Source organism: Peromyscus californicus, unplaced genomic scaffold, assembly GCF_007827085.1.
Source record: "Peromyscus californicus insignis strain IS unplaced genomic scaffold, ASM782708v3 Scaffold_23__1_contigs__length_62951481, whole genome shotgun sequence".
Classification (NCBI taxonomy): domain Eukaryota; kingdom Metazoa; phylum Chordata; class Mammalia; order Rodentia; family Cricetidae; genus Peromyscus; species Peromyscus californicus.
The window spans coordinates 16,338,799-16,365,217 of NW_026294534.1; the positions used below are offsets into that span (position 1 = coordinate 16,338,799).

The 26,419-nt window shown below is 40.6% G+C and overlaps 1 protein-coding gene across 3 annotated transcripts in view; it reads left to right on the plus strand.

Moving 5' to 3' along the window:
• The window catches only part of Zmat4 (zinc finger matrin-type 4), a 388,695-nt gene that overhangs the window by 260,196 nt on the left and 102,080 nt on the right, over positions 1-26,419 (plus strand). For all 3 annotated transcript variants that reach the window (XM_052751849.1, XM_052751848.1, XM_052751847.1), the window contains exon 5: positions 685-912. In XM_052751849.1, the coding sequence (XP_052607809.1) occupies positions 685-912 (228 nt within the window). The remainder of the gene's footprint in view (positions 1-684; positions 913-26,419) is intronic.

Sequence of the window (26,419 nt, forward strand, 5' to 3'; positions counted from 1 at the left end):
GAAAGCGTACAGAAGTTATTTTTACTTTCCATTAGTAAACTCCTTCAAGTTCAATTCTATTCTTTCCCTGGGCCAGAAATAACTAAACTCACAATGGGATGTGTTAAATTAATAGCTGGGAGTACAATCTCAAAATAGTGATATGTGCCCTTTCAGCTTAGATAAGCAACTTCTGCTCAGGAGAGTGTCTCATCTGGTCTTCTGGGAGAGAAACTGTACTTTCAACATCAGTGTTAGCAGATACGGTCTGAAATAGCCCATTCCAATAAAAATCTGACATTTGTAGCCTGGTTTCCTTAGTTGGTACCATGCAAGTCAGTTAGCCAATGCCTCTGTTTATTGTGTTTCAATGTTAGCACCAGTTGAATCATTCTGAGCCTTTCAGTCTTGATTGTACGTCAAGTTGACTGGCAGAACATTCCTTCAAGACTTTAATTTAAAACTATTTTTCCCACCAAAGACCATCTCTTTAGCTTTTTTTAAAAAAAGAAAAAAAACCCTACAAACTTTGATCTCAGTGCTTTAGAGACTCTTGTTTGTACCCTACTCAAAATGATGCTTGGCAAAGGTGATTTCCTAGTCTTGAAAAAGCCCCCACTATCATGAGCATAGGATGCTCATTCATCAATACTTACAGGAAGTGTGCCCAGGCATGCACTGACATAATGTTGCTTTCTCCCACAGCAACACCCCTGAGTTCACTTAAGGCCCCTCGGGTGGACACGGCTCCTGTGGTCTCATCTCCCTATCAAAGGAGAGACTCAGACAGATACTGTGGCCTCTGTGCAGCCTGGTTTAATAATCCTCTGATGGCCCAGCAGCATTATGAAGGCAAGAAACACAAAAAGAACGCAGCACGGGTTGCCTTGCTAGAGCAGCTTGGAACGTCGCTGGATCTGGGGGAACTGAGAGGTAAGAGCAGTCGCTTTAGCTTGACTTTTAAGACCATCTTTGTTTCACAGTACTTATTTCCATAATTTTCTTGACTGCTTTTCAGATCAAAGATGCAGATCTATGAGCCATTGTCTTTTTTTTCTGTTTCCTGTTAAGGCCCTTCTCTAGTGAATGCTTTTGAGGATGAGTAGTGTAAGAGAAGCTGAAGGTCAATAATGCTGTCTTATGTAAGTGCATGTGCTGTACGTTCAGCCAAATGAAGCAATGATGTGCTCTGTGGCTCATGGCAGTGGCAGCCTACCTCCTGCCACTATGCCTCTCTGGGCTGCTGGAGTTCCTGTGAGTTTTCACTGAGGCTGTAGCAGAGGCTTGGAGAGTGTAGAGTAGTGATGCGTGCTGCAATGGGTGTAGTAGGGGCCATGTCCAATTTATGGGACTCGGTGAGATAATTTATCCTCAGTAATCATTTAAGCATTTTTGATTACATAAACATTTTGTTATCAGATTAATATTGGGAGTGTAGAAACAGAACAAAATTTCAAGCTACATATTACGTTACTATTTCCTCAGAAAATGATGCCCTGAAAGGTCCTGTTGGTCCTGTGTCCTCAGCCTGGTATATTATATCTTAGATGTGGTTTTATGAACTGGCCAGGGAGACCATTGATAATAACACTTGTAAGTTATAGAATGCAAAAATTTACAAACCAGTTTTGAGAAGGCCACCTGGTTTCATCATGAAAGTGAGATCAAAGGTCATACGGTGAGAAGTTTATTGAGAAAGACTTTGTTTAGTGAGAAAGACTTTGCCAAGGAAAAGGATTTGAGTTGGAGCTAGACGTGTGAGCAAAATCATGAGCTTGCCAAGAGGCAGGACACATAAGCCGGAAACAGGTTTCTAATGCATGTTTTTGGAAGATTCCTAGCTGACAGCATGGGTCTGAGTTTCAGGGCCCAGGATGCAACTGCGAAGCTGATTCTTCCTTAATGTTTGAACAGTATCTAAGAACAAATGTCCAAGTGCTTTGCTCAATTTCTTGTGTGGTTTTTTAGTTACAGAACACCACAGCGTCCTTACTATTTCAGTACGTTAGCTAACTTCACACTGTAGAAGGTCTTGAGTCACTGGCAAGGCTGTTCTTTGTTGGGGGGATCTCTGGTGGTAAAAAGTCTTTGTCTTGTATACAGAGAACAAGTCTTTCTATAGCCAAGGGCCACCCCACAAAGTTGCTATTAATGGCAGGTAACAAGTCGGCTGTGTGGCTCCTTCATGGCAGGGCACTGGAAGAGAAAAATGAGGATTTATTTATTGTCTGTGCCAGATACTATGACATGAAGAAGAATTATTCCTCCAGCGCATTCTTCTTGTCTAGTTTGAATTATCTGCACTGCATCTTTTATGTGCAAGCACATCTTAATGGCTTGGGCGTCAAATTCTCTCACACTAGAGTGGCTTGTCTTTGATAAGAAGACAAAAGGATGCTCTTTGTCTTGGTACCTCTACTTAGTTGTGACTTAGTAGCAAAAGGAACACTGTCCTTGGATCCACCTTTTCACTCACACTAGCCAATGCTTTGATATATATTTATGCAAATGTTCAATACTACAGACTGTTGAGGAATAAAGCAACCTTGGGAAATTGGCATGTTTTAAAAGATTCACGGGCATATGCTATTTCCTGACATAAAGCAGGATAAACTAATAAGGCAAAAGTGCATCGTAAGTACAGGCATATCATAACTTTAAAAATAGCACCAGGAAGATGGAGGAGGATGGCAGTGTTGCTATGGGCTAGCCTTTTCCTCTCTCACAGCACGCTCATGGTTTTCAATACTGTATTAGTTATTGCTTATCATGGTATTCCCTTTTTCTTTTAACTGTTTCTCCCTATTCTCCACACAGATTATTGTTAGCAGCTTGAAATCTGACTCTTCTGTTGGTTTTTCTTGTTGACATGACAATTCAGAGCATCTAGAATAGTGGAAGACATATAATAGTTACTCAATAATTGCTGAATGGATAATAAGAAAAGGCCAACCAAAACAAAAAGCAAACCCCAAAAGTTGGCCCACAGTTATGCATACCTCATTTCTACAATGTCCCTGATTGAATAGTTTTCATAAGACATGCTTTACAATATTTCCAATTTAAAAAATGATGTATATTTTATATACACTTAAATGAATAGATACTCTTAAACTTTTATGAGTTTTAACAATGCAAGTACTGGTATAATTCGTACTCCTGTGATCATATGTGACCTTTTTTTCTTTTTCTATTTCTTTTTTTTCAAGACAGGGTTTCTCTGTGTAGCTTTGCGCCTTTCCTGAAACTCACTTTAGCCCAGGCTGGCCTCAAACTTACAGAGATCCACCTGCCTCTGCCTCCCAAGTGCAGGGTTAAAGGCGTGTGCCACCACCGCCCGGCTTATGTGACCTTTTTTATATCATGAGACATTTCTGTGGATGTTCCTGGTCAGCCCCAGTCCTCTGACCCCCACATGTACCCCACACATGAACAAGAACATGCACACACTCATCCATAGTCGTTATTTATACCTGTGACCAAGATACTCTTGACTTCCACAACTTCATAGTTTTAGCTATCATGTTTCATATTATGATATATCTCAAATTAACTTTCTGTTTAGTTTGAGGTAGGGGGTTGAAATTCATTTTGTTTCCATTCATTCACACAGCAATTACAAAAATTTTGCTAAATAATTCATTTCCATTCCTGAATTGCCTTAAATTATTTTGTTGAAAATCTGTTGTTTATGGAGCTGGAGAGATGGCTTCGTGGTTTAAGAGCACTCAGTGATCTTGCAGAGGACCTGGGTTTGGTTCTAGCATTGACATGGTAGCTCATGACCTCTGGAACCCCAGTTCCAAGGGTTCCAATGCCCTCTTTCAGCCTCTGAAAGTATTGTGCACAATGGTACTGGCAGAACACTTGGACATACAAATAAAAATAAATAAAGTCTTTGTTAAAGAGGAACATCTGTTGTTTGTGTTTGGATTTATTTCTGGACAACTGTTGTCTCCAGGGAGCCTCATGGTCTGGCATACTGTACTGATTGTTTAGCATTGGAGAAATCCTGAACTTAGAGACTTCATGGTCTCCAGCTTGAAGGTAGCGCGACTATTCAAACTCCTTTGCACGCTGGATGAATTTCAGAATCAGCTTTTCAGTCTGTAACTAGAAAGCTATCTGGACTGTTGAGTGAGATCCAATTATCTGCAGATCAGTGTGGGGGAATTAAATTATTCAAAGCATAGAGTCATGTGATCTGTGAACACCTTCTCTGCACTTGTGACTTTGAGGTCTGCCAATGATGCTTTAGAGCCAGGGCAAATGTTTTGCGCATCATTTGTTGAATTCATGTTGAATATTTGGTGGTGTTTAACCTACTACAAAGTACATATATATTAATGTCATTTAATGTATTTGCTGATAATATTTAAAGATTTTTCTACATTGGCTTCAATCCCTGTGACTTACACATAATTTTATACCTATTATTTTCATATAATTTAATAATACAAATAGTGTACACATTCTGCTGTGTTTAGGTTCATGGTTTGTTGTCAGTGGAAACTGTAGAACCACATTGTTCTGGCTTTTGGTGGCCTCAAGTAACAGGTAAAAAATTTAAAAGACAATTTGACAATTTCCTACAGACTAACAAAGCATTAGAAGTAGGCTTGGCCTAAGTATTAATTAGTGTGTACAGTCAAGTATCAACTCTGGTGTTATTTGTTTCAAGGAAACAAATGCTAGCTTCTCTACATCTGAATTGTGATTTAACAAGGAAAGCTTGTCTCTCTTCCTGAACATGAATTCTACTATAAAAACATCTATCGGAGTATGGAATTATGAAATTTAATGGTTGGAAAGTACCCTAGAGTTTTTCTTTATGGTTTAATTTCTTTGTGTTAGCATAAAACATCTATAGAAAGCACTTTCTTATTTAGAAATTGTGGCAACGTAAATTCTGAAACTATGACTACTTGCATATAGAATATTCATTTTATACATTTTAATAATTCCTTTAAAAGCTTCAGAATGAGACTAAGCCCAGGTTTATTTGTTGTTTTAGAGGACTCTAGATTCTTCTGCTGTAATTCTGTCTGCAGACACAGCTTTCAAGTGCATTTGAAAATTTAATAATGCTTCCAAGAATCAAAAGAGTAATAGCCCTGTAAGACACATTAAATATCATTGAATTATGCATGCCCTTTCTTTTTACAGAGTGAGGCTCAGAGGTCTAGAGTTGTGAATGGGCTTTTCTCTTCTGAGTTGTTATTAGAGTCATAGGTCTAAACCTCTGATAGCAGATGCTCCCATCTCTGTGACTCAGCACCTCCTGCTTGCAGGTGCACCCCTCTCCATGACTCAGCACCTCCTGCTTGCAGGTGCACCCCTCTCCATGACTCAGCACCTCCTGCTTGCAGGTGCACCCCTCTCCATGACTCAGCACCTCCTGCTTGCAGGTGCACCCCTCTCCATGACTCAGCACCTCCTGCTTGCAGGTGCACCCCTCTCCATGACTCAGCACCTCTTGCTTGCAGGTGCACCCCTCTCCATGACTCAGCACCTCCTGCTTGCAGGTGCATCCATCTCTGTGACTCAGCACCTCCTGCTTGCAGGTGCACCCCCCTCCATGACTCAGCACCTCCTGCTTGCAGGTGCACCCATCTCTGTGACTCAGCACTAGAACCATGAACAATTTACTCCTTGGTTTAGAAGGTTGAGGTTGAGTGACTTAGATATTCTTAAATACATTTTTAGACCTTGTTTAGACTTCAGTTATATAATAAGCATAATTAACTCAGTTTTCCAGAAATGAGTTCTTGACAAAATGTATGGTATACTTTTACTAAGTAAATTTTCCTATGGAGTTTATGACTCTGTGTGAACTGGAATGAATATTGAAATGCAAAGAAAGCATATTCACTCTTAATGGAAATGAGGGCTTGAGAGGTACAGGTCTGTGAGGGGCTGTTGTATTCTACCTCTCTCTGTAATTGCAGCTACTGCCTGGATTGGCTGTAATGGGGATGGATTTCAAGGGGAGAAAGCAACTCAAGTAGGACTTCACATTGCAAAAATGGGATGTGAGTCAGGAAGAGCTGATTTACTTCTAAATAAGTAGAACATGGCAATGAGAGATTTTCATTTTTTGAAATTATTTCTGCTGTGAAGTAGTATAGTGACTTGACTCCACGTACTTTTGTTATGCTTAATCTTGGCCTTTGCCAGAATCCCAGGAAGTGGGTGGCTTAGCATAATTAGAACTTGTTGCTTCTTTGCCTTTTGTTACCTTTAGTAGCTGTGTTCAAGCATCTGGACAATAAATCTTCTCTAAGACCAAGGAAAGAAAGGATGTACTTGGGGAGTGAATCAATATTCAGGACAAGAAGGTAAATCAGACATTATCTAGAAGCTCAGTGGAGATGTTTATCTTCTTCCATATTTACCATTGTCTTAGTCAGGGCTATCAATGTGAAGAGACACCATGACCACATCAACTCTTATAAAGAAAAGCATTTAATTGGGGCTGGCTTACAGTTCACCGGTTCAGTCCATTATCATGGTGGGACGTGGTGATGTGCAGGCAGAAGGGCTGGAGAGGTAGCTGAGAGTTCTACATCTTGCACAGACAACAGGAAGTGGTCTGTCTCACTGGTTGTAGCTTGAGCACAGAAGACCTCAAAGCCCACCCCTGAAGTGACACACTTCCTCCAGCAAGATCAAACCTAATCTAAGAAGGCCACACCTCCCATTAGTGTAGAATTTTGGATGTGACTTTGCTCTGTGGTTCTGAATTGTGGTTTCTCCTGATTTTGTAGCAGAATTGGGGGCCAGGTTGCTGTCAACTGCAGCTAGGATGGGCTGGAGGATGGAAATAGTTCATTTGACCCTGGGAAACAGATTAGAAGTAGTGAGTCAGAGTCATTTGGGTTAGAAAGCCAGTGGTAACTGCAGTACAGCAGCAAGTAGAAGTTGAGGGGTAATGGAAATTGGTCTTTGATCATGGTGTTCAAAGAGAGGTCATTGTTAAATATACATGACTATATACTAAAGATAGAGTAACATTTAAATGTGTAAAACTGAGTAAATGAAGAAAAGGTTCTCTCCTGTCATGACTGGCAGTGACAGGTCTTTTCTTGTCCCTTGAATCTCTCCCAGAGATTTGAAGAATCTAACTGTGTGAATAAATCTAGTTGTATCCAAGTGGTGTGGGGACCAAAATTCCCCTTTCAAACACCAGCAGAAAGCTTCAGCACACTTTACACCTATCACAGTGAGTCAGAAGATGGACAGCTAACTTCTGCAAGAAGAATTCCTATGTGCTTTGGAGACCACATAGTCTGGTCATGGGCCACCTGTCCCCATGTGATTCACTAGGAATGGAAGATCTGATTAGGTGGCTGGGGATAATATTTCATAAGCAGGATCATGTTGTATGTTACTTCTATGTTTCATCTCTGATGCACTGATATTCTCATCCATTCATTCCCCCTGTTCATCCCTGTAGCATTTCCCAAGCTTCTATCACAGGCCAGGCACCAGAGGCTGAAGATACTGCAGTGAACCAGAGAAGACTAATTTACCAAATGACAGGAAATAAACATGTTTAGCCTGTGACAAGTGCCAAAGGGGCAGTAGGATGGCGAGAGAATAATGCGATGGGGGGGGGGGGGGTTTCCTGCAACAGGTTAGTGACAGCCTTGCAGAACTGCTGAAGTTCTTGAACTCGAACCTCAAGGTCAGAGAAACGGTGGGATGTGAGCCCATGGCTTGTCTCAAACAGAGTGCCCAGTTAGATCACAGGGTCGTCAGTGGAGAAAGAAGGCGACACGCTCAAGTACATTTAGCATCAGTAAGACAAAGGCTGACAATGGTGAAAAGTAAGCTTGGGGACAAGCGTGGCCACATTTAGTATGTTTTCATAGGTCATGATAAAGGGTTTCATGGTAGGCATTTGTGTGACATGGCATGTGAATCCAATCACTGCACCTCCCCTCTACTTCAGGGACGAGCTCCTCTCTGTCCTGGGCTACTTGTTCATTCTGTCCAACAGTGGTTCTGCTCTTCACACCCCCATGAATGCAACCCTTACCTGTTTCCTTTGTTCAAAGCTAGGTTGCCAAGAAGCAGATTTTTTAGGAGAGCCAACATCTCGATTAGAGATCCGCCACTGGTCTGTGATCGACAAGACTAAAGCAAAGACCCTGGAGTTCATGTAGTACTGAAAGGCAACACCAACTGGCTTGGATTCCTTTCTTAGTGCTGACCGTTGCTAGTGGGTCTGAGATCAGAATTCCCTCAAAACTGAGCTCAGGAACATCAGGGTGGAGCAGCAACAGTGTTAAGCAGGCATGCACTATTGCTGTCGGGGGCAGTTTATTCCTGCAAAATTGGACCTGATAGTTATCTCATAGCTTCCATCTCAGAACACGGGATTCGGGTGACTGACCCAAAAGTCTCATCTGGCTGAGTTAATAGAAGAGCCAAATTGCTAAAGAAGTGAGGCAAGAGCGTCAGTGGGGATAGAGTTGTGAAAGTTTGAGGCTTTGAGAGACAGTGCACCAAGCAAGCTTGGAAGGATGACTGAGCGGCACTCAGGTAACTGCGGACAGGGATGGGGCCACCGCGGAGGACCTGCACTGTAGAAGTCCGATGTGGGGCTTGTGGAATGGCAGAGGCTTACAGCTGTGTTTGACAGTGCTAGGAGCAGAGGGCGGAGCAAACAGGACTCAGATAACAGTGACAGGAGAATGCCCCTATTTATATCTACAGAAAAATGAAGCCCCAGCTCAAGATTCTCAGCAGGAAATCACATGTTGATAGTTACGTCTTTGCAATGTGTCTACGGAAAGTAGCCTGAGGCTGTTACGAGGGAGAGAAATTACGGGCAGGGATATATGTTAGAAGGTTTTTAGCCTAATTAGAATTTCCAGTGAGAAATTACACCAATCTGAGCCACATGAAGAAAGTTTGGGGGTGCTAGGGGTTAACAGTAAAGAAAACAAATTAGAAAAACCTTGAATGTTTTTTTGTATCCAAAATTCCCCCCTAAAGGCCCATGTGTTGGAGACTGTTCCCAACATGATGCTCTTGGGAAGCAGCAGAATTCAGTAAGTGATAGAGCCTAGCAGGTGGTCTCCGGGTCACCGAAACGTGTCTTCCGTGGCTTGCTTCTTTCCCCTCCTCTTTCTTTTGCTTCCTAGTCATGACACAGTTTTACTCAGCCACCGTATGCTACTACATGGGTCCTTTGGGTCACTAACAAATCCAAAGCCTTTCCTCTTGTAAGTGGATTAAGTCGGATATTTGTTACAGTAATGGGAAGCTGACCAACATGGAATTTCAACAGGATTTGTTGGGTGAGTTGGGTCATGATGTACTTTGATATTTTTCCATGGCTGAGGACATAACTCAGGGTCTTGATCATGGTAGCCAAGTCATAGGCAAGCAGTCAACCACTGACCTATACAGCCCTAGCCCCAGGGCGCTGGTTCTCAACCTTCCTAGTGCTGTGACCCTTTAATATAATCCCTCATGCTGTGGTGTCCCCAATCATAAATTTATTTTCGTTGCTACTTCATAACTGTAATTTTGCCACTTTTAGGCAATGTAAATATCTGATATGCAGAATGGTCTTAGGTGACCCCTGTGAAAGGGTCATTCAGGCCCAAATGGGGTTGAGGCCCATGGGTTGAGAAATACTGTCCTAGAGCCTTAACCTTCCCTGCCACATTGCTGCTCTCATGGTCTTCTGAAGCATGAGTATCCCATACTGGGCCTCAGGGACTAGCAGTTTGGCTCCTTTTAGCCCAGCCTTGGTGTTGTGACAATGAAGGCCACATCTCCCCCTTTGTGTTATCCAGTGTCTGGATCCATATAGTGCTGATAGAAGTCCTACATGCTTGGCCTTGCCCATGCTCTCTAACAGAAAAACATTGGTGCTCTCCATCCTCCATTCCCCCACGCAGTCAGAACCACGGCTCTCGAGTGGATAATTTAAAGGTTTCCAGCACCACATACTTGACAAAATTACTGTGTCAACGAAGGTACATTTTTATTATGTTTAATCAATTAAAACAAATACAACAGTTTCTCCCTTACACTAGTGTTTTCAATCTGTGAAAGCAGCGTGTAGTTTAACTAGTTAAGCATCAGCAGAAAATAGGACCTTTAAGCAGATATGATAATTATAGAACACAATTCTAAATTGAATGGTAGAAGTGCTGAAGAAAATACTTAGCTTAGATTACACCTGGTTATTTTTGCGTTATTATTTTTAATGTGTTTTGACACCTTAGCTGCTGCATGTAGGCTTGCTCTGATCTTCAGAGCCCACATTCTGGGTTAGACAATTTAGCTATTTAAATGTCTCACATCCTGTCATAATTGTTGGTGGGAATGAGGTAGGAAAATATTATGATGTAGAAGAGATTATTTCATTCATTCACTCACTCACTCATTTGTTCAAACTTACTAAGTCCCCACTATGGGAAAGAAGTTGTTCCTAAAGTTATAAGGGGAATACTAAATTGTTTATGACTCGTTCTTTAATCGGAAATGATTTAAAGTGTAGAACAAAGGGGAAGAGAAACATGACGCCTTTATTGAAATAAAACACAAGATAAAGGGAGAAGAGTTTAAAAGCCCTTTAATCATAATGCTTTTAGAATTTAAAAAAGAGAAAATAATTACTCCCAACTTGAGATGGGTACGAAGAAATACGGACATCAGTGACAAGGATGTGTAGAGAAGAGATGAACATGAGTGAAGGTATGGGAAGATGGGGAGAGTAGAGCATCATTAGAAATTTAGACAGGTTGGCTGTCTGGATGAAATCAGGCTGGAAAGACAGCTGAGAACCATGACAAGCTGTTTTGTAGGCCAGGCAAAGCTGGACTCTCTCTGCCCATTACTGACATGCTCTAAGTCACAGGATGACTGGAGTCATTTATACATTAGTACTGCCTGGGAGCAGAGAGTTTGCTGGATTGGAGTGAGGGGACCCCAAAAGCCAGGAAACCGAGATGGAGTGGCTCTGTAAATCTGGTGAGGGCCTGAAGGGTACCGAGGTGGAGCAGCAGGAGAGACAAGATGTGTTGCTCTGTGCACAACCTGTGTGTCCCACCCCAGCTACATGAAAATGAGCAGGAGAGCTGGATTCTCCAAGACCTGGACAAGGAAGCTCTAGGCCTTGGGAACTCTAACAGAAAAAAACAAAACAAAAACAAAAAACAACCAGATATAATGAGGAGTATGAATAATAACCTAGATTTCTGTTAAACCTCAAATCCAACAAGAAATCTGCTTGATGAACATTCGCAGTGGCCTATTTACACCCTGTGGGCCAATGCCTTCCTCATCTGGGGCAGGTTTTGACCATTATTTTTCCTAATGACCCTAATAAATGAATTGCTGTCTAAAAAAGCATGGTTAAGTCTTCATCTTCATTGACTAGATCTCTGAAAAAGATGAGAGTGAATTTTAAAATGGAATCAGTTTTGTACATCTGCTACCATGTATGTGCTGTACACACACCAATTAAACAGGAACTGGAAACTGCTAGATCCTTAATTTTAGACATGGCTGTTGCATTGGAAACAGGCACGAACTGATCTGGAAACCATCATCTTTACTCTAAGATATTGACTAAGAAAAAGCAAAAATAACCCCCCATGTGTCCCCACCCAAGTGGCTTCTGTTAGGGGTCACCTGGGGCTACGTGGAGGAAGCTGAAAATATGATGCAAGACTATTGTTTTTGTACCAGAGCTCCAAGGCCTTTACTGGTGCTGCCTGAGGTCCCCATTGTTTGTTTTAAGGTTAAGAGCTAGGCTGGCATTTCGCAGAAGCTCAGTATAATATTTTCCCAAGGTTATGGGAATATATATCTGCCATGTTGGCTTTTAAGTTGTGGCGGGTCGTGGCACAATTTTTTTGACAAAATAAGAGATACAGCAATATTAAAACCAAGATAAACCTGTCCTTTAACAGATGAGAAACTATTTGTTTATAAAATTGTAACTTTATGTTAATACAAAAGAGTAATCTTAAGTATCTTTCATGTTAAATTTTCTGCAGATGAACCCAGTAGATGAGACTCAATACCACTGATTGTGGTGTAAGATAAAGCATAAGATTTGCTTGAAGTACCACATATCCATTGAGATGCTTGTTGACTATGTTATTTTGGCTAATATTTAATGAGCACTTACCATGTGATAGACACCATGACAAACTCCAGAACATACAGATGTTCTCTCAACAATTCCACAATACTGTGGCTTCTGTGACAAGTGAAATTGTGTGATAAATGCTCTTAAAACTCACATCCCTGAAGATGGTACCCAAAGACCTCTAGTCTGTTTGCTCACATCAAGGAACAGAGGCAAAAGGAAGGAAAGAAAAAAGAAAGAAAAGAAGAGAAAGAAAGACAGACAGACAGAAAGAAGGAAAGGAAGAAAGAAAGGGAGAATGAAATGTGTACTCAATTGATCATTTCACAATCTCCATCTATTTTGTCAAATCTATTCTGCTACTGGTAATTATCATTCCATGAAGTTTCCCCCTCAAAGAAGTAATTTTGTAGTTGAGAGAGAAGTATAGTGATAGATTTTTTTTTTTTTTGGAACTTTTGTGTGGCTCTGTGCCCAGGACTAAAAATGCTGCCCCAAACACAGAGAAATCCAACAACGTATTTTCTTTGTTATGAGTCACCTGAAAGAATGGTGTTCATTATTCATTCACCACTTGCTTTTTAAGTGGCTGTTGTGCTGTTGACCCTGCTCAGCGATGAGGATGTGCTAGTGTTCTAGGCGCGGTCCTTGAGCTCAGTCAACTTCTAAGCAGCCAATGTACACATGTTAATATGATTTAAATAATGTTTCGGAACTCCTATGACTTGTATGTGTAAGAAATGGAAAACCTTCTCCAGGGAGCCTAGAAAATCTGGTTCAACTTGAACGTTTACAGTAGAACCACTAGATTTTTCTCTAGAAATGTGAAAACTTCTGGTGTCGTGACAATAGAAATGATATTTGCAACAACAGATCTTTGTTTGGAAGGTGACTGCGATGCTTACATTATCTAAGTGAATCTGTAGACCTAAATGATGAACAGAGATTTGCAGTAACTCAGATTTGGAGTCTATTTTTATAAATGATGACAAATAATGATAATTTACTGAAATAGCTAATGAGCCAGTGAGGAGGTAGCACAGTCCTTTACAGACCCCAGCTGGCAAGCTGCTCAGTGAGTTGGAATGAGTTGGTGAGCACTGAAGTTTTGTAAATAAGAATCTTGATTCCTTGTGCAGTTCTACACGGAAGAAAGGCATTTCTCTCCTGGGAGGCTTTGATTTCATAAAGTGATGGTGAATGAATGACGTGCAATGGGGTACACTCAGAGCCTGGCCCAGGTTTAAGTCCTATCTCTGTGACCAAGCATTAGTAACAGTCAGAGGATACAGTTCGCCTCTCTGGGTCTTGGTTTTATGTCTGTAATGAAAGCATTGAGGACTTGATTAGCCGGAATCACCTTCCAGCATTTTTCCCATTGAGGTTGGTCTAGATAATTCATTCCGAGTTCATGTGCTTGTTAATTGCCCTTCCAAAATGGGATTTTGACTCTTAGGGCTTCATTTTAATAAATTGACCCTACCTCGGGCCCATGAAATAGATTTTATTTGTCTTCTCTCTATGATTTCTACCAATCCAGGGGCAACGCAAGCATGGGAACATGGACAATGACCTCATACTACTATGTGTCTCGAGTCTGTGCAAACTGTATCTCAACATGTAACCCCATACAAGCCAACATGTAAGCAATGCTTTACTATGTTCCCACCACCCCCAGGTCTTCCTTCAATCCTTACAACTCAACACACACACACACTCCCTCCCTCTTGCCTTTCTATTTTGCTCCTGTCCCTCAGTGTTAGGCACACATTCTGTACCTTATCTGTCTTTAGGTCCCAGGTGTAACCATTCTTCAGTAAGGCTGATAATAATTGGTCTTTGCAGCCCACTGTCCATACACATGTACCCATGTGCAAATATTGGTTACATAATATTCCCGTCTCTCATTTTCTTTGAGTGTGGTCACCAGGTGAGTGGAGTTCACTGTTGTTGTTGCTCAATCATGGGGATCATGTCTACTAATAGTGGAAGAATGCCTACCAAGTGCGTCCTCCCACTGACAGTGTCTGCGGACTTTGGACAAAGGGAAAGATCATCTACTTGAAGGCAATGAAGAGTAATCCCAAAGCAGGCAGAACTGGAGGGAAATGAACAATTGAGAAGCAATGTTGAGTATTTCATAATTTCTATGCTTTTTTTTTTCCTCTCAGGATTAATCCATTAGCACCAAGCAGTCAGTCTGAAACTCTGATAAGAACCGAGAGGTGCTAGCTGCATCAGGCAGTCTATTATTCATTAAGATAAAAGCTGAATTGCTATTTAAAAAATGAAAAGAAAAATAAGAAAAAGAAAGAAAACCCAAGAGGAATAATTGGTATAAAGAGATCTGCGAGACACACAGCATTGAAATGTGAAAGGAACATTCATGACAGAAAAAAAATCAAGATTTAGAGGGGAACCCCCAATTTATTATATGTCCTCTGTCTGTACTTGACCCCGACAATTGAATGACATGTTAAAAGGCCATCATCAAGCAGGCCAACTAAGCCTCATTGTGCTAAGCGAAATTTCAGCTACTGTCTCTTCCTCATACCCTCCACTCTCATCACAGAACAGAGAGATTAAGTTTGGGTTCATCTAAGTTCACTGCCTGCTTTAAAAGAAATACTCCAGAGGAATATATAGAAGCAGAGTTTACACAATGTTTTATTCACTATACCCAGATATAATTCTAAATTAATAAAAATGACCAAGAAGAAAATTGAAAATGTGATTAGTACTCAAGAGAAAGGAGACAAATATTGAGATGGTCTAGAAAAGTAGCTAATTTGCTTATACTCAAGGTTATATAAAATAAAATGTACTTATGAGTTAGAAAATAGAATATTAATCAGGAAAGCTGGGAGTGTTGCTCAGTGGTAGAGTGCTTATTACCTTAAGCTTAGAGTTCAGTTTAAAGACCCAAATACAGAGAGAGAGAGAGAGAGAGAGAGAGAGAGAGAGAGAGAGGCGGGGGGAGAGAAATCATGAGTGGGTGTGTGTTGTTGGCATGAGCACAGCCATGTCAAGGACCCCAGTGAATGAGGCATGAGTGGGGTGGAGATGGCAAGGCCTTTCCCTGGTCTGAGTACTAATGTCTACAAAGTGTCCACCACAACCACCACCTCCTGGATGACTGGAGCTGCTCCTCTGCAGGGACCACTCTACAGAGTTTAGCTGGCATGCCTCCTCCTTCAACTGTGTGGAAGAACTGTGTGGAGAGCCTATCCAATCTCAGATATTCTTTATATGGGTCTATCTTGTGATATATTGTGCACCCTAATAAACTGCCTGAAGATCAGAGGACAGAACAAGCCACTAGATTAAACACAGTGGCCAGGCAGTGGTGGCACACACACTTAATCCTAGCACTGGGGAGGCAGAGATCTATCTGGATCTCTATGAGTTCAAAGCCACCCTGGACTATATGAGATTGATTCAGTCTAGGAGAGAAATAGAGCCAGGCAGTGGTAGCACACACCTTTAATCCCAGCACTTGAGATCTCATGCCTTTGCTTGGGAAGTACACAAGCCTTTAATCCCAGCACTAAAAAGGTTGAGACAGGAAGTGATATGGGTGGGCAGAGAAGAGTATATAAGGTGTGAGGAGACAGGAACTAAAGGAAAGGGTTCTGTGGAATATTTATATGTAGCAAAATACCAGAATACGCTATGTGCAGAAAGAGAATTTTACCAATATAAGATTTCTTAATTTTCTTTGTAATGACCTTGGCTAGAACCTTCAGTACTATATTAAAGAGATCTGGCAAGAATAGACATGCTTTCTTTCTGGACCTTAGGGGGAAATCTCTGGTGTACCCATTAATATTAACTGTACAGCTTTTATCTCTTTGTAGTTTATTGAATGTTAGAGCATGAAATATTTTGGAGGCTTTTCATATTCCTTTCCTTCTCTCAGTCATGTGGGTTTTTCTTGTTCATTTGTTACAGAAATTATGTTAATTAATTATATATGTTAAATCAAATGTGCATTCTTGATATTACTTTGAGTTAGTCATAGTGTATATTCTTTGTGGGTCCACTTTACTGACACTTTGCTAACATTTTATTTCTACAGTTATAAGAAAGATTCTTTTCATGTCTTGTCAGTTTTTGCTGTGATTTAGTATTGAGCTAATATGGATGGATGGTGAGTTTGAGCAATGCCAAGCCCTTCGAGGCATAAAGACAGAACCACTGATGGTGCTCACACATGTAAGACTTAGTGAGAGGATGCTTTCATAATACTGTATGCCAGTGAAGTCCTTCACAGCATGAGACTCTCCAGCACCTACACTGTAGGAAGCACCACCCTAAACAGGAGGTCAAGGGAACTCATGAGATCAGGGACATGGCTTGAGAATAATAGGTGACATAGTTGGAAGCCAGTTTCAGCATCTTCTGAAGGCATCAGTGGCTTCATGGTTTTACAGCCAGAGGTCTTACTTTTGCCTATAGCCATGGATATCGGGTGCAGTTCTACTCAACATTTCAAGCATTTTTTTTCCGCTCAGAAATAATTATTCTCACTTAAAACAACCATGTAGGTAAAAATGTAAGAATAATAATTGTGTTTGTTTCTGATTGACTTTGAAATAACAGATCTCAGCCTGCGATAGAGGCATCTTTGTCTCTCTCATGTGACCCAACTTTGAGTGAACGGGGCAGTGTCCGTTATTCTGGCTTTAGGAAAGGTTTGTAATGGATTGATGTCAATTCGTAAAGTGTAGAATTCACCAGTGAAATCAGATGGAAACAGGCATTTCTTGGTGTAGTACACTACAACTTACTAGTTCTTTGTTTTTTTTTTTTGTTTTTTGTTTTTTTGTTTTGTTTTGTTTTTGTTTTTTTCGAGACAGGGTTTCTCTGTGTAGCTTTGCGCCTTTCCTGGAACTCACTTGGTAGCCCAGGCTGGCCTCGAACTCACAGAGATCCGCCTGGCTCTGCCTCCCGAGTGCTGGGATTAAAGGCGTGCGCCACCACGCCCGGCTGTTTTGTTTATGGTAAGTCTGTTCTGAAGTTCTATTTTGACTGTCAGTTCTGGCTTTGATTTCTTTCTGTTTAACTGGGTTGGGTTGTGGACATGCCCTCACAGTACTCCTTTCTAATCCTTCCATCTTTATACGGTCCTTCTAGAAGCTCCTCTGTCATATGTGACTTCAGTAATCTGTGACTTACTGGTTCTTCCTTGACCATCTGGATAAAAGTTTATCAGAATTTAAAAAGAAAACTAGGATCAACGCTTGGTTTTGTTTTTCTTTTTGTACTCCTTATTGTTTTCTATCATCTATTTGATTTATTTACATTAAGATATTTATTATTTTCAACTTTCTTTTGGATTGAGTTTCTTTTCTTCCTGTTCTAGCTTCTTAACATGAAATTTTGATTTTAGGAGTTTGTGTTTTTAAATATTTGTATTTTCAGCTACATTTTTTTCTTTCAGCATTGTGTTGCTGTTCCTTGTGTGTTTTGAGACCTTGTGATTTAATTTTCATTCACATCACTATGTTTGTTATCCTTTTAAATTTCTTATTTGTCCCATTGACTACTTAAGGGTGTGTGAGTTTCTCTGATTTCTTTTGGCTATTGATTTCTAATTTTTCCTCTGTATGATTAGAGAACATATTTATATGGCTTTCTGTAAACATTTTAAAGTTATTATGGCATGCTCTATGGCTAAATATGTGGTCTATCTCCAGAATCAGTTCAGATGCACCTAAGAATGTGTTCTACTACCATTGAGTGCGGGCTTCTGCACCTGTCTTTTGGGGTTCCTTAGCTTACGGTGTCATTTGAGTCCTTGATTTCCGTGTTGATCCTTTGTTTAATTTCTCTATCCATATGAAAATGCAGTGTTTAAGCATTTAATCATCTACTCTTTTCAAGCTTTGGTTCTGTTGTTACATGAATGTATGCTTACACTTATAAGAATTTATTGATAGATTGGGTGAAGTTGTCATTACAAAAATGCCCCTCTTTGCCTTAAACAATTTCAATGAAATTGACAACTATAAATAAATGTATTAAGTGAATATCTTTCATTAATATCAATTGTATTAGCAACTACATGTGAAATCAAATGAAATCTATTTCATAATGAAATATGAGAATAAAAGGTCCTTACACTTTATGAAAAGTGATACAATATTAATTCTAAAGTGAATAAAAAGTTAAAATATATTGGTGAAATTATTAAGCCCACTCCATGTAGTTAAAAGGAAGATTTATTTAGTGGGTAACTTACAAATGAAGGGATAGGTAGGTCGCGGGGTCTGGGGAAGGTGTATCGCAGTCCAGCGGTGTTCTCTGGAGCTCTGCTCAGTCAACCTCCACCATCTAGGGTCCAGGAACAGAGAGCATGCTGGCCCATCCTGATCTCGGGTCTCCAGGGTCCTCCCTTGGCCCCGCCTTGTAGACGTGACAGTTGCCGAAGCGTCAATGGGGGTTGGAACTTCCAGATCAAAGCTGGAATGGCTACCCACTACAAAAATATGTATACAATAAACCTTAGAAAAATTACTCAAAACACAGAGGAAGAGTTTAAAAGAGAATGCACAAATATGAATGTTCTGAGAAGTTTGGGTTAAGTAAATATAACATGGAAGTAGTAGTGAAATGAAAAATAGATGAGATGAATAGAAAATGGGTGTAAACTGGAAGCCCTACCTGTGATCATCTTAAATAGTTACATTAATGAAAAATGGGTTAAACACTCCATTTAAATGCAGTACTTTTCAGAATGAATGAGAAAAAACTAATCCAGTGAGGACCTTAAACACTATTTTCAGTATAAACAACTCTGTATGAGAGCTTGTTAGAGAGAGGATGCCCACGTGCTTTCAGTGTCACTATGTCACTACAAGATTATGACTCAAAAGTCTATTAAAGTCCATTATATTTCAGCATTGTTTTATATGTGTGTGTGCATTATTGTGTGTCTGTATATGTGATACTGATTATAGACTACTTGATGGAAGATGTATATTTTTCTCATAAAATGTGCCTCAGTCAGTTCAACTCATTCAAATATACTTAACTCGCCTCTGATGTATGGAATCTGTACCTAGCGTGGGGAGTCTTATGGTCAAAGCTGATGCAGTCTAGCTGTGTATAAGTCAGATATTTGTTCAGAAATTATGTTTCTTTATCCCCAAGTGGTCCATGCTCCACTCATAGATCTAAAGAGATTTGTCTTCCTTAAGAAGTAATCTAACTAGACCCAACATTTCTCCCCTAATGATTCTTTCTTCTCTATTTATACAGAGATTCATCCAAATAAAAATCCTTACTCAGTGAACACTAATCTCCTGAGTTGTTTCACTCTGAACCTTCTCTCCAATCCACCAACAGAGTTGATCCTGTAGTTCAGTTATCTCAATCACTACCTACTCAGTGAACTACAGTTCTTCCCTTGGGGACTCATGGTTTCCATCCCCACCTCAGGTTCTTTCTTGTTTTTCAACATGTGTCTTTCTTCTAGAATAATTATATATTACAGAAATTTGTGATGCTAGTACTTCTTACACCATTTATAACTAATGAACCAATATTGATACGATGTTATTAGCTGAACTTTTATTTTGTTCAGTTGTCATTGGGTTTTATCAAATACTTTTTTTAATGCCCCAGAATCCCATCCAGAATATTGAATGGCTTTTTTAATTTGTCGCATTAAGTCTTCTTCACTGTGATTTTTCTTATCTTTTAACAACCTTAGTAGGTTTATTTGTTAGTTTTAGTATTTCTTTTGTCTATATTTATAATCCTAACAATCTTCATGATGCTTCTCAGATATTTTGGAGAGCTCTCCTCAGTTATAGTTAATGTTTTCCAAATGATTAGGTTGGATCAATGTTCTCCTGGTCATGTAAGTGTATGGCCTATCAATATGACTATCACTATTAAGTCAACCTTGCTTGTCTCCCTGTCATTTTTTGTCAGTCTTGGTCATTCTGTACTTTTGGGAATAAGTCATAGCACAGCATACATGTAAGGAGTGGGGATTTGTCTTCTAACCCTTTGAGGGCAAAGCCTCTGAATAAATCATTTGGAAATTTTACATAGGAGATTGTTCCTAATCGCTTATTACAACACTATGAAGTCGTATGTCTGTCTGTAAATTTCATATTTAGGATTGCAACCCAATTCTATTCCTTTTACAGTGGGTCACATTATGCTAGGGTGTGCTACCAGGAACTATTCCTCCTGTTCCCCTGTACATTCTTCTGTCATTCTATGAGGAGCCGAGGGCATTTTGTTTGGTTTTGTACCTTCCTTCTAACATAAAGGGTGCTTACTCTAGGCTCAGCATGTGAATTTCTTGGCTCAGTTCATAAAATCTGATATTTCTTGGAGGAATCCCCCCATCCCCCAGTGGTCTTAGCAATGAAGATTTGGTCAGTAGGTACTTGCTTGCTTTGGATGATTTTTCCCCCTTTTATTTCATCTAATAAGGGTTTATTACTTCAAGCTTTTTTTCTTTCAAATTCAATCTATTCTTTTAAGCTCATCATTACTCTACATAAGAGTCTCCTAAGTGCTCCCCCCACCTTAATCTAATTCCTGCTTGGCAACTGGAGAGAATCATAAAATATAAACCTCGTTATGTTGTTACCATGGTTTAAAAATCCTTCATAAGTGCAGGACTGCTCTAGGGACATGGTTTAAATATAATGTTGTTGGAAGATTTTTCAGGACTGGGTTCCTATTTTCCTTTCTGACTTCCCATCTAGAAGTTCTCAATTGTGCCTTATACCATCCTTACTGAAACACTGGAGTTCTCAGGAGCCTTTTTTAGTCATAGTTTTATGACTGGAACTGTGGTTCATTCACCCTTTGACAGGATCCTCTTTTGCTTTTAATTCTGTCTTTGTATGAACAGCTATTGTCCTTTAAGAAACTTTCAGCTCGGCATCATTCATATCTCTCCACAGTTGTGTGTTGTGTATCCTGTGGTAGCATCCACTGTGGAGGACAATCACCTTTGCTTCCCACTGGCCTGAGTTCTGAACTCTCTTCCTGTCTATACTCTCCACACTTAACAACATCTGACAGTTGCTATGTACTGAAGAAGTGTCTCATAGTGATCTGCGAGAGACCATTGGGTAGTCCCCACCAAACCAGCCCAGGACACTGTGCTCACTGACTGTTTACAAAGGGTCATGGTTTTTCAAATGTTGCCTGTATTAATTTGCAGGTGTAGAATGTTAGACAGGGATTGATGGTAGGGAAGAAGGGAAGCATCTCCAGAAGCAGAATTGTCCCCTCATCAGAGCAGCGAAAGGCATCAGTCTGTGGAGGTAAGACTGTGCACATGGTGTGGGACACTTGGGCTTTTACAGGATTGTAAAGGAGGAACTTTGGGAATGGAAGAGTCCATCAGCAGGTCAGTCCCCCTGCAGTCTGGAACTGTGTAGACACCAGCAGAGTTGGTACGTGTGTCTCCAGATCAGCAGCTTCCACCGGGGTTATCAGTCAAGTCAGCTTGCTTGTCCAGAGTGTTTCAGTTACCTGAGGCTTTTTGGTCATTAATCCTTCACTCCAGACCCTGAAGTCAGATAAAAAGGAGGGGGCAACATATTCTCTCATTGGCTACTTCCTACAGAGGGGACATGATGGAGGAGGGCTAGACTCTGCCCTCGGGATCTAGGTCAGGTTACTTTGATGTAGCAGGAGAAGAGTTAAATTGGATCAGCTGTGATGGATCATGTGGCTGCCATCATGCACTCCTGGAGAAACTTTTGAGGAATCATTGCTTGAGTGCTGCAAACATGATTTGATGATGGAGTGAGACTGAGAGATTGCCCAGGTGGAGGGAGGAGGAGGATTAGAAGAGAGGGAGTCAGCAGCGTGGAGCAACTGGGAAGGGATTGGGAGTCTCTGATCCTGTGGACTCTTAGATTTGGTCTCTTTAATGTATGCGTGATATCTTGAAAAGAAAGGTCATATTTGCTAACTTTTTCTTTGGACACGTCTAAATCTGTTTATCTTTATTTCAACCTTGTCCCCAGTTCCTGTAATCCAGTCTCCTGCTTGGTCCTCTCTGCTGCCGCCTTCCTCTGTGTCTCTTCTCTGAGTGACTGTTTCATTCCAGAATTTCCATTTCTTTCTTTTTCCAGATTCAATTTCCTTGCTCAATTCTTTCCTTCCATGTTTTAAATTTCTCCCTCCAAGTAAATGAACATTCATTATCTTTCCACTTTACTTTCTTGTGTAGATCCTTCATTAATTTCTGTAGTATATTCACCTGCTTCTGTGAGACATTTTGTGGCCATTGACACTCTTTAGGAGTAGAAATTTGAAATCTTTTTTTCCCCATTTCATCTGTTTTATTATTTTTGTTTCAGGAATTAAAATGCTACAGCGTGTGGTCAGAGTGGGAGAGTTGTCTCATTCTCTCTCTCTCTCTCTCTCTCTCTCTCTCTCTCTCTCTCTCTCTCTCTCTCTCTCTGTGTGTGTGTGTGTGTGTGTGGCTTTTACCCATCTTTTGGGAGAGATGTAGCCTCCAAATTTTATTTGCTCACCTTTCGTCCCCTTTTAACTCATTTTGTTTATTTGTTTTAGTTTACTCAAGTCTTCCTAGTGAGTTGTTTTCACTCAGATCGCTTCTCAGTGCTGTTTAGGGGAGAAATTGATTGCAGCAACAGATAAAAAATGCCTTGAAACAGTCCCAATAATAACTTGCAATAGATGACAGCTGTGTTCTCCATGTGTGTCCCTGGTAAGGTTCTGGGACAGTAGCACTATGGCACAGATTGTGATAAAAACTAGTTTATAGTTTTTTAGAGCAAAAGGCAACAATAATTAAACAGTAAAATGAGAAAGGGATGGCAAAGAGTGGAAGGATGTGGCAAAATGTGAGAAGGAAAGCAGATGGTTAAAGGTGTGAGGAGTAGTGCTTTAGTTACTTTTCTACTGCTGTGACAAAACACCGTGACCAAAGTACCTTATAGAAGGGCGTGGATTTATTTTGGATTTAGAGTTCCAGAGAGATGAGAGTCCATCACTGTCACAGCAGGGAAGCATAGCAGCAGGCGCCCGGCATAGTGGCAGGAACAGCTCGAACTCTTGTCTGGAACAGCAGACAGGAAGCAGAGAGCACACACTGGAAATGGTATGTGGCTCTGCCTGCCCTCAGTGCCGTACTTCCTCCAGTCACACCCCGACCAACCCACCAAACAATGTTACTAACTGCTTACCAAACACTCCAATGCTTGAGACTATCAGGCGACATCTCACTGAAACCACCAAATGTTGTAATGAAAATATTGTCAGGGCTGTAGAGTAAGTCATAGATGACTTTTCTAGTGACACGAAGTCAAACACAATGATCTGACACATAACAAGAAAAAATATGAATAATAAAACATGGAAAGGAAAATAATAAAAATACAAAAGATAAGGAAATGGCTAAGTCAGAATTTCACAGCACTCCTCCCCATTCAGTGTCTCTTACATTCATTCTTTCCAACCCCTCTTTTGTGACAGTCCCTAAGCCTGGATTGTGGGAGGTTGATCCATCTATAGTGGAGCATTCCAGAGTTATTTACAAAGGACACTTTGGCCAGTTCTGTTCTGTGCATTAATCATGACCCACCGCAGAAAGAAGCTTCTCTGGTCAAAGTTGAGAGCAATGCAAATCTTTGGAATTACATGTAAATATGTAGAAGGCAGGTTGACAATATAACCATTTAGCAAAGTAATGACAGCAGGTTCTCCACCTGGAGCCTCAGTCATGGGGACTTAAGGTTTACAGGCACCAAGCATGAAATTGCTCCAAAATGAAGGGCACATTAAAAAGACTATGTACAAACCTATGATCTTCCAATCCAAGAAAGAATTAGAGGGGATGATGGAACACAGATAACATGAAAGGAGAAAGGGGAAATACTTGAGGTCAAATAGCCCCCCCCCCCCGTCACTGCTCCCAAATTCATTTATTCACATCTGCTGTAACAGTACCATGAACCCAGGGTTACAGGTAGTATGACCAAATTAATTTAGAAATCTTTCATTGTGTTTGTGGTTTCTCCTTTATTTTAAAAATATTTTTATTAATTCTTTGAGAATTTTATTCACTGTGTTCTGATCATATTCACCCCTCCCCAAATCCTCCTAGATGCATCCTTATTTCCCTATTTATCAAATTCCTTCTCTCTTTTTCTTTGTAAACCCGTTGAGTGTTTTAAATAGTCTTGGGGGTGGGACCTGTCCTGCATAATAGTTGACCTACTGAGAATAAAACTCTTAAATCTGAATCTCCCTTTCCAGGCAGCTATCAAGGGCCAATATCTTTTCAGCGGGGGGTGGGCCTTCAAATCCACTTCCCCTCCTCCATGCTGGGATTTTGGTGGCTTATGCTTGGCCTCTCTTGTGTATGCTGGCACAATCACTATGAGTTCATGTGTGCATTTCCCCCCTGGTGTCTGGACAATACTGTTGCCTTGTAGTCATCTGCCACCACTGGTCTTAGCATTTCTCCATACCACCCTATTCTTTGAAGAGCCCTGAGGCTTGTGAGGAGAGGTGCCATGTCTTATTTTGGGCTAGATACTCCTCAGTCTCTTAATTTCTGCATGTTGAATTGTTGGGGGTCACTGTGTTAATTGCCATCTGCTGCAAGGAGAAGCTTCTCTGATGAGGCTTAAGAGATATTAATCTATGGGCATAGCAATTAGAAGTCATTTTAATACTATACCTATCCAGTAGAATAATAGTAGTAGGTTCTACTTGGGGACCTATGACCTATCTAGCTGCAGGTTCTTACCAAGTATGGGTTTGATCTTATGGAGTGGGATTTAAATCCAATCAGAAAGTGCTTGGGGACCCTCATAACCTTTGTGCCCCAATTGCACCAGTGGGAATATGTTTCTAGGACAGTCATTACTGTAACTCACAGTGTTCATGGCTCAGCAAGATTGATGATCACTCTTCTCTTCTGGTAGCCTGCATAGCACTTTCCAGCATATTAAGGGCTAGCCAGTAAGACTGAAGCTTCCAGGTCCATGTCCACTTGATTTCTCCATGGTCTAGGACTCAAATCCATGGTGTCTTCTGCAAGAGGGTTTTACTATCAAGTTCTGCAGGTAGCCAAGAACAAAGGTAATGGTTTGTAATGTTTGGGTTTTTTTTTTATAGGGCTCTGTTTATCCAGCAACTCAGGAAGAGGTAACCTGTTCATACTGGGGTTTTTATTTGCTAGCATATGGTATCTAATTGGGGTATTGTCCCCTTTGCTATAGGATAACTCCATTTAAACTTTTTTCATATATATATTCATATGTATTTTAGGAAGCTTCTACAATCATAGGTTTCTACATAGGCCTTTATCAAAAGGCCTTTATCCTTCCTCATAACCTCTCCTCTACCCTCTCCTCCCACCTCCCATCCATTGACTACTTCCTGTCCCATTATTTCTCCATCCTACTTTATATGGCTGCACTGCATCTACTCTCCCTTGAGAGTTCGTGCTTGGCCTCTCTTGTGCACGGCACCGCATCCTCCCTTGCTATTTCCTGATCCTATGGAAATTACAAATGAAACCCATCTATCTAAAAATTCAAAGCTAACATCCACATAAGACAGAGAACGTGAGATGACTGTCTTTCTGGGTCTGGATCACGTCACTTAGTATGATTGTTTCCAGTTGAACATATTTTCCTGTGAATTTACATTATCCTTGACCAAATCAGTTTTATTTTTTGGAAAATAAATTAAAGATAAGAAAATAAGTTTGTTATTCTCTTAAATGATAATTTCTTTTTCTGTATTAAAACCATTATTAATGTATGTTGATCAAACTAATTATGATTGTTTTTTTTGGATGGAATGGAGACTAAGGAAATGATTGAGAAATATATCCTGACTTCCCAAAGTATGTTCCATATTAAGAACACGTATGCACTGTTATAGCACCCAGGACTGCCAACTCAGGAGTGGTGCCTCCCCACAGTAGGCTTGGATTTCCCACATCAATCATCAACAGAGAAAACGCCCCACAGGCTTCCCCACAGCCCGGTTTGGTAGGACATTTTCTCCACTGAGATTCCCTCTTCCAAAATTGAATCTAGCTTGTGTCAAGTTGACACAAAACTTGCCAGCACAACGTGAGAGAAAATCAAAGGCACACAAAAGGCCTTTTCACGTTCCATGTACAAGCTTGAAAGAGAAGCAGGGCAGTCTTTGTTAACTATCCCTGTCTCTGCTGTACACTTGCTAGGATCCTATTTAGCCCATGCAGGCTGTGACTATGGGGGCTTGTCTCTTCTAGCAAACATCTGAACCCTTGGCTTTAGGCTCATGAACCAGGCTTCTGCTTGT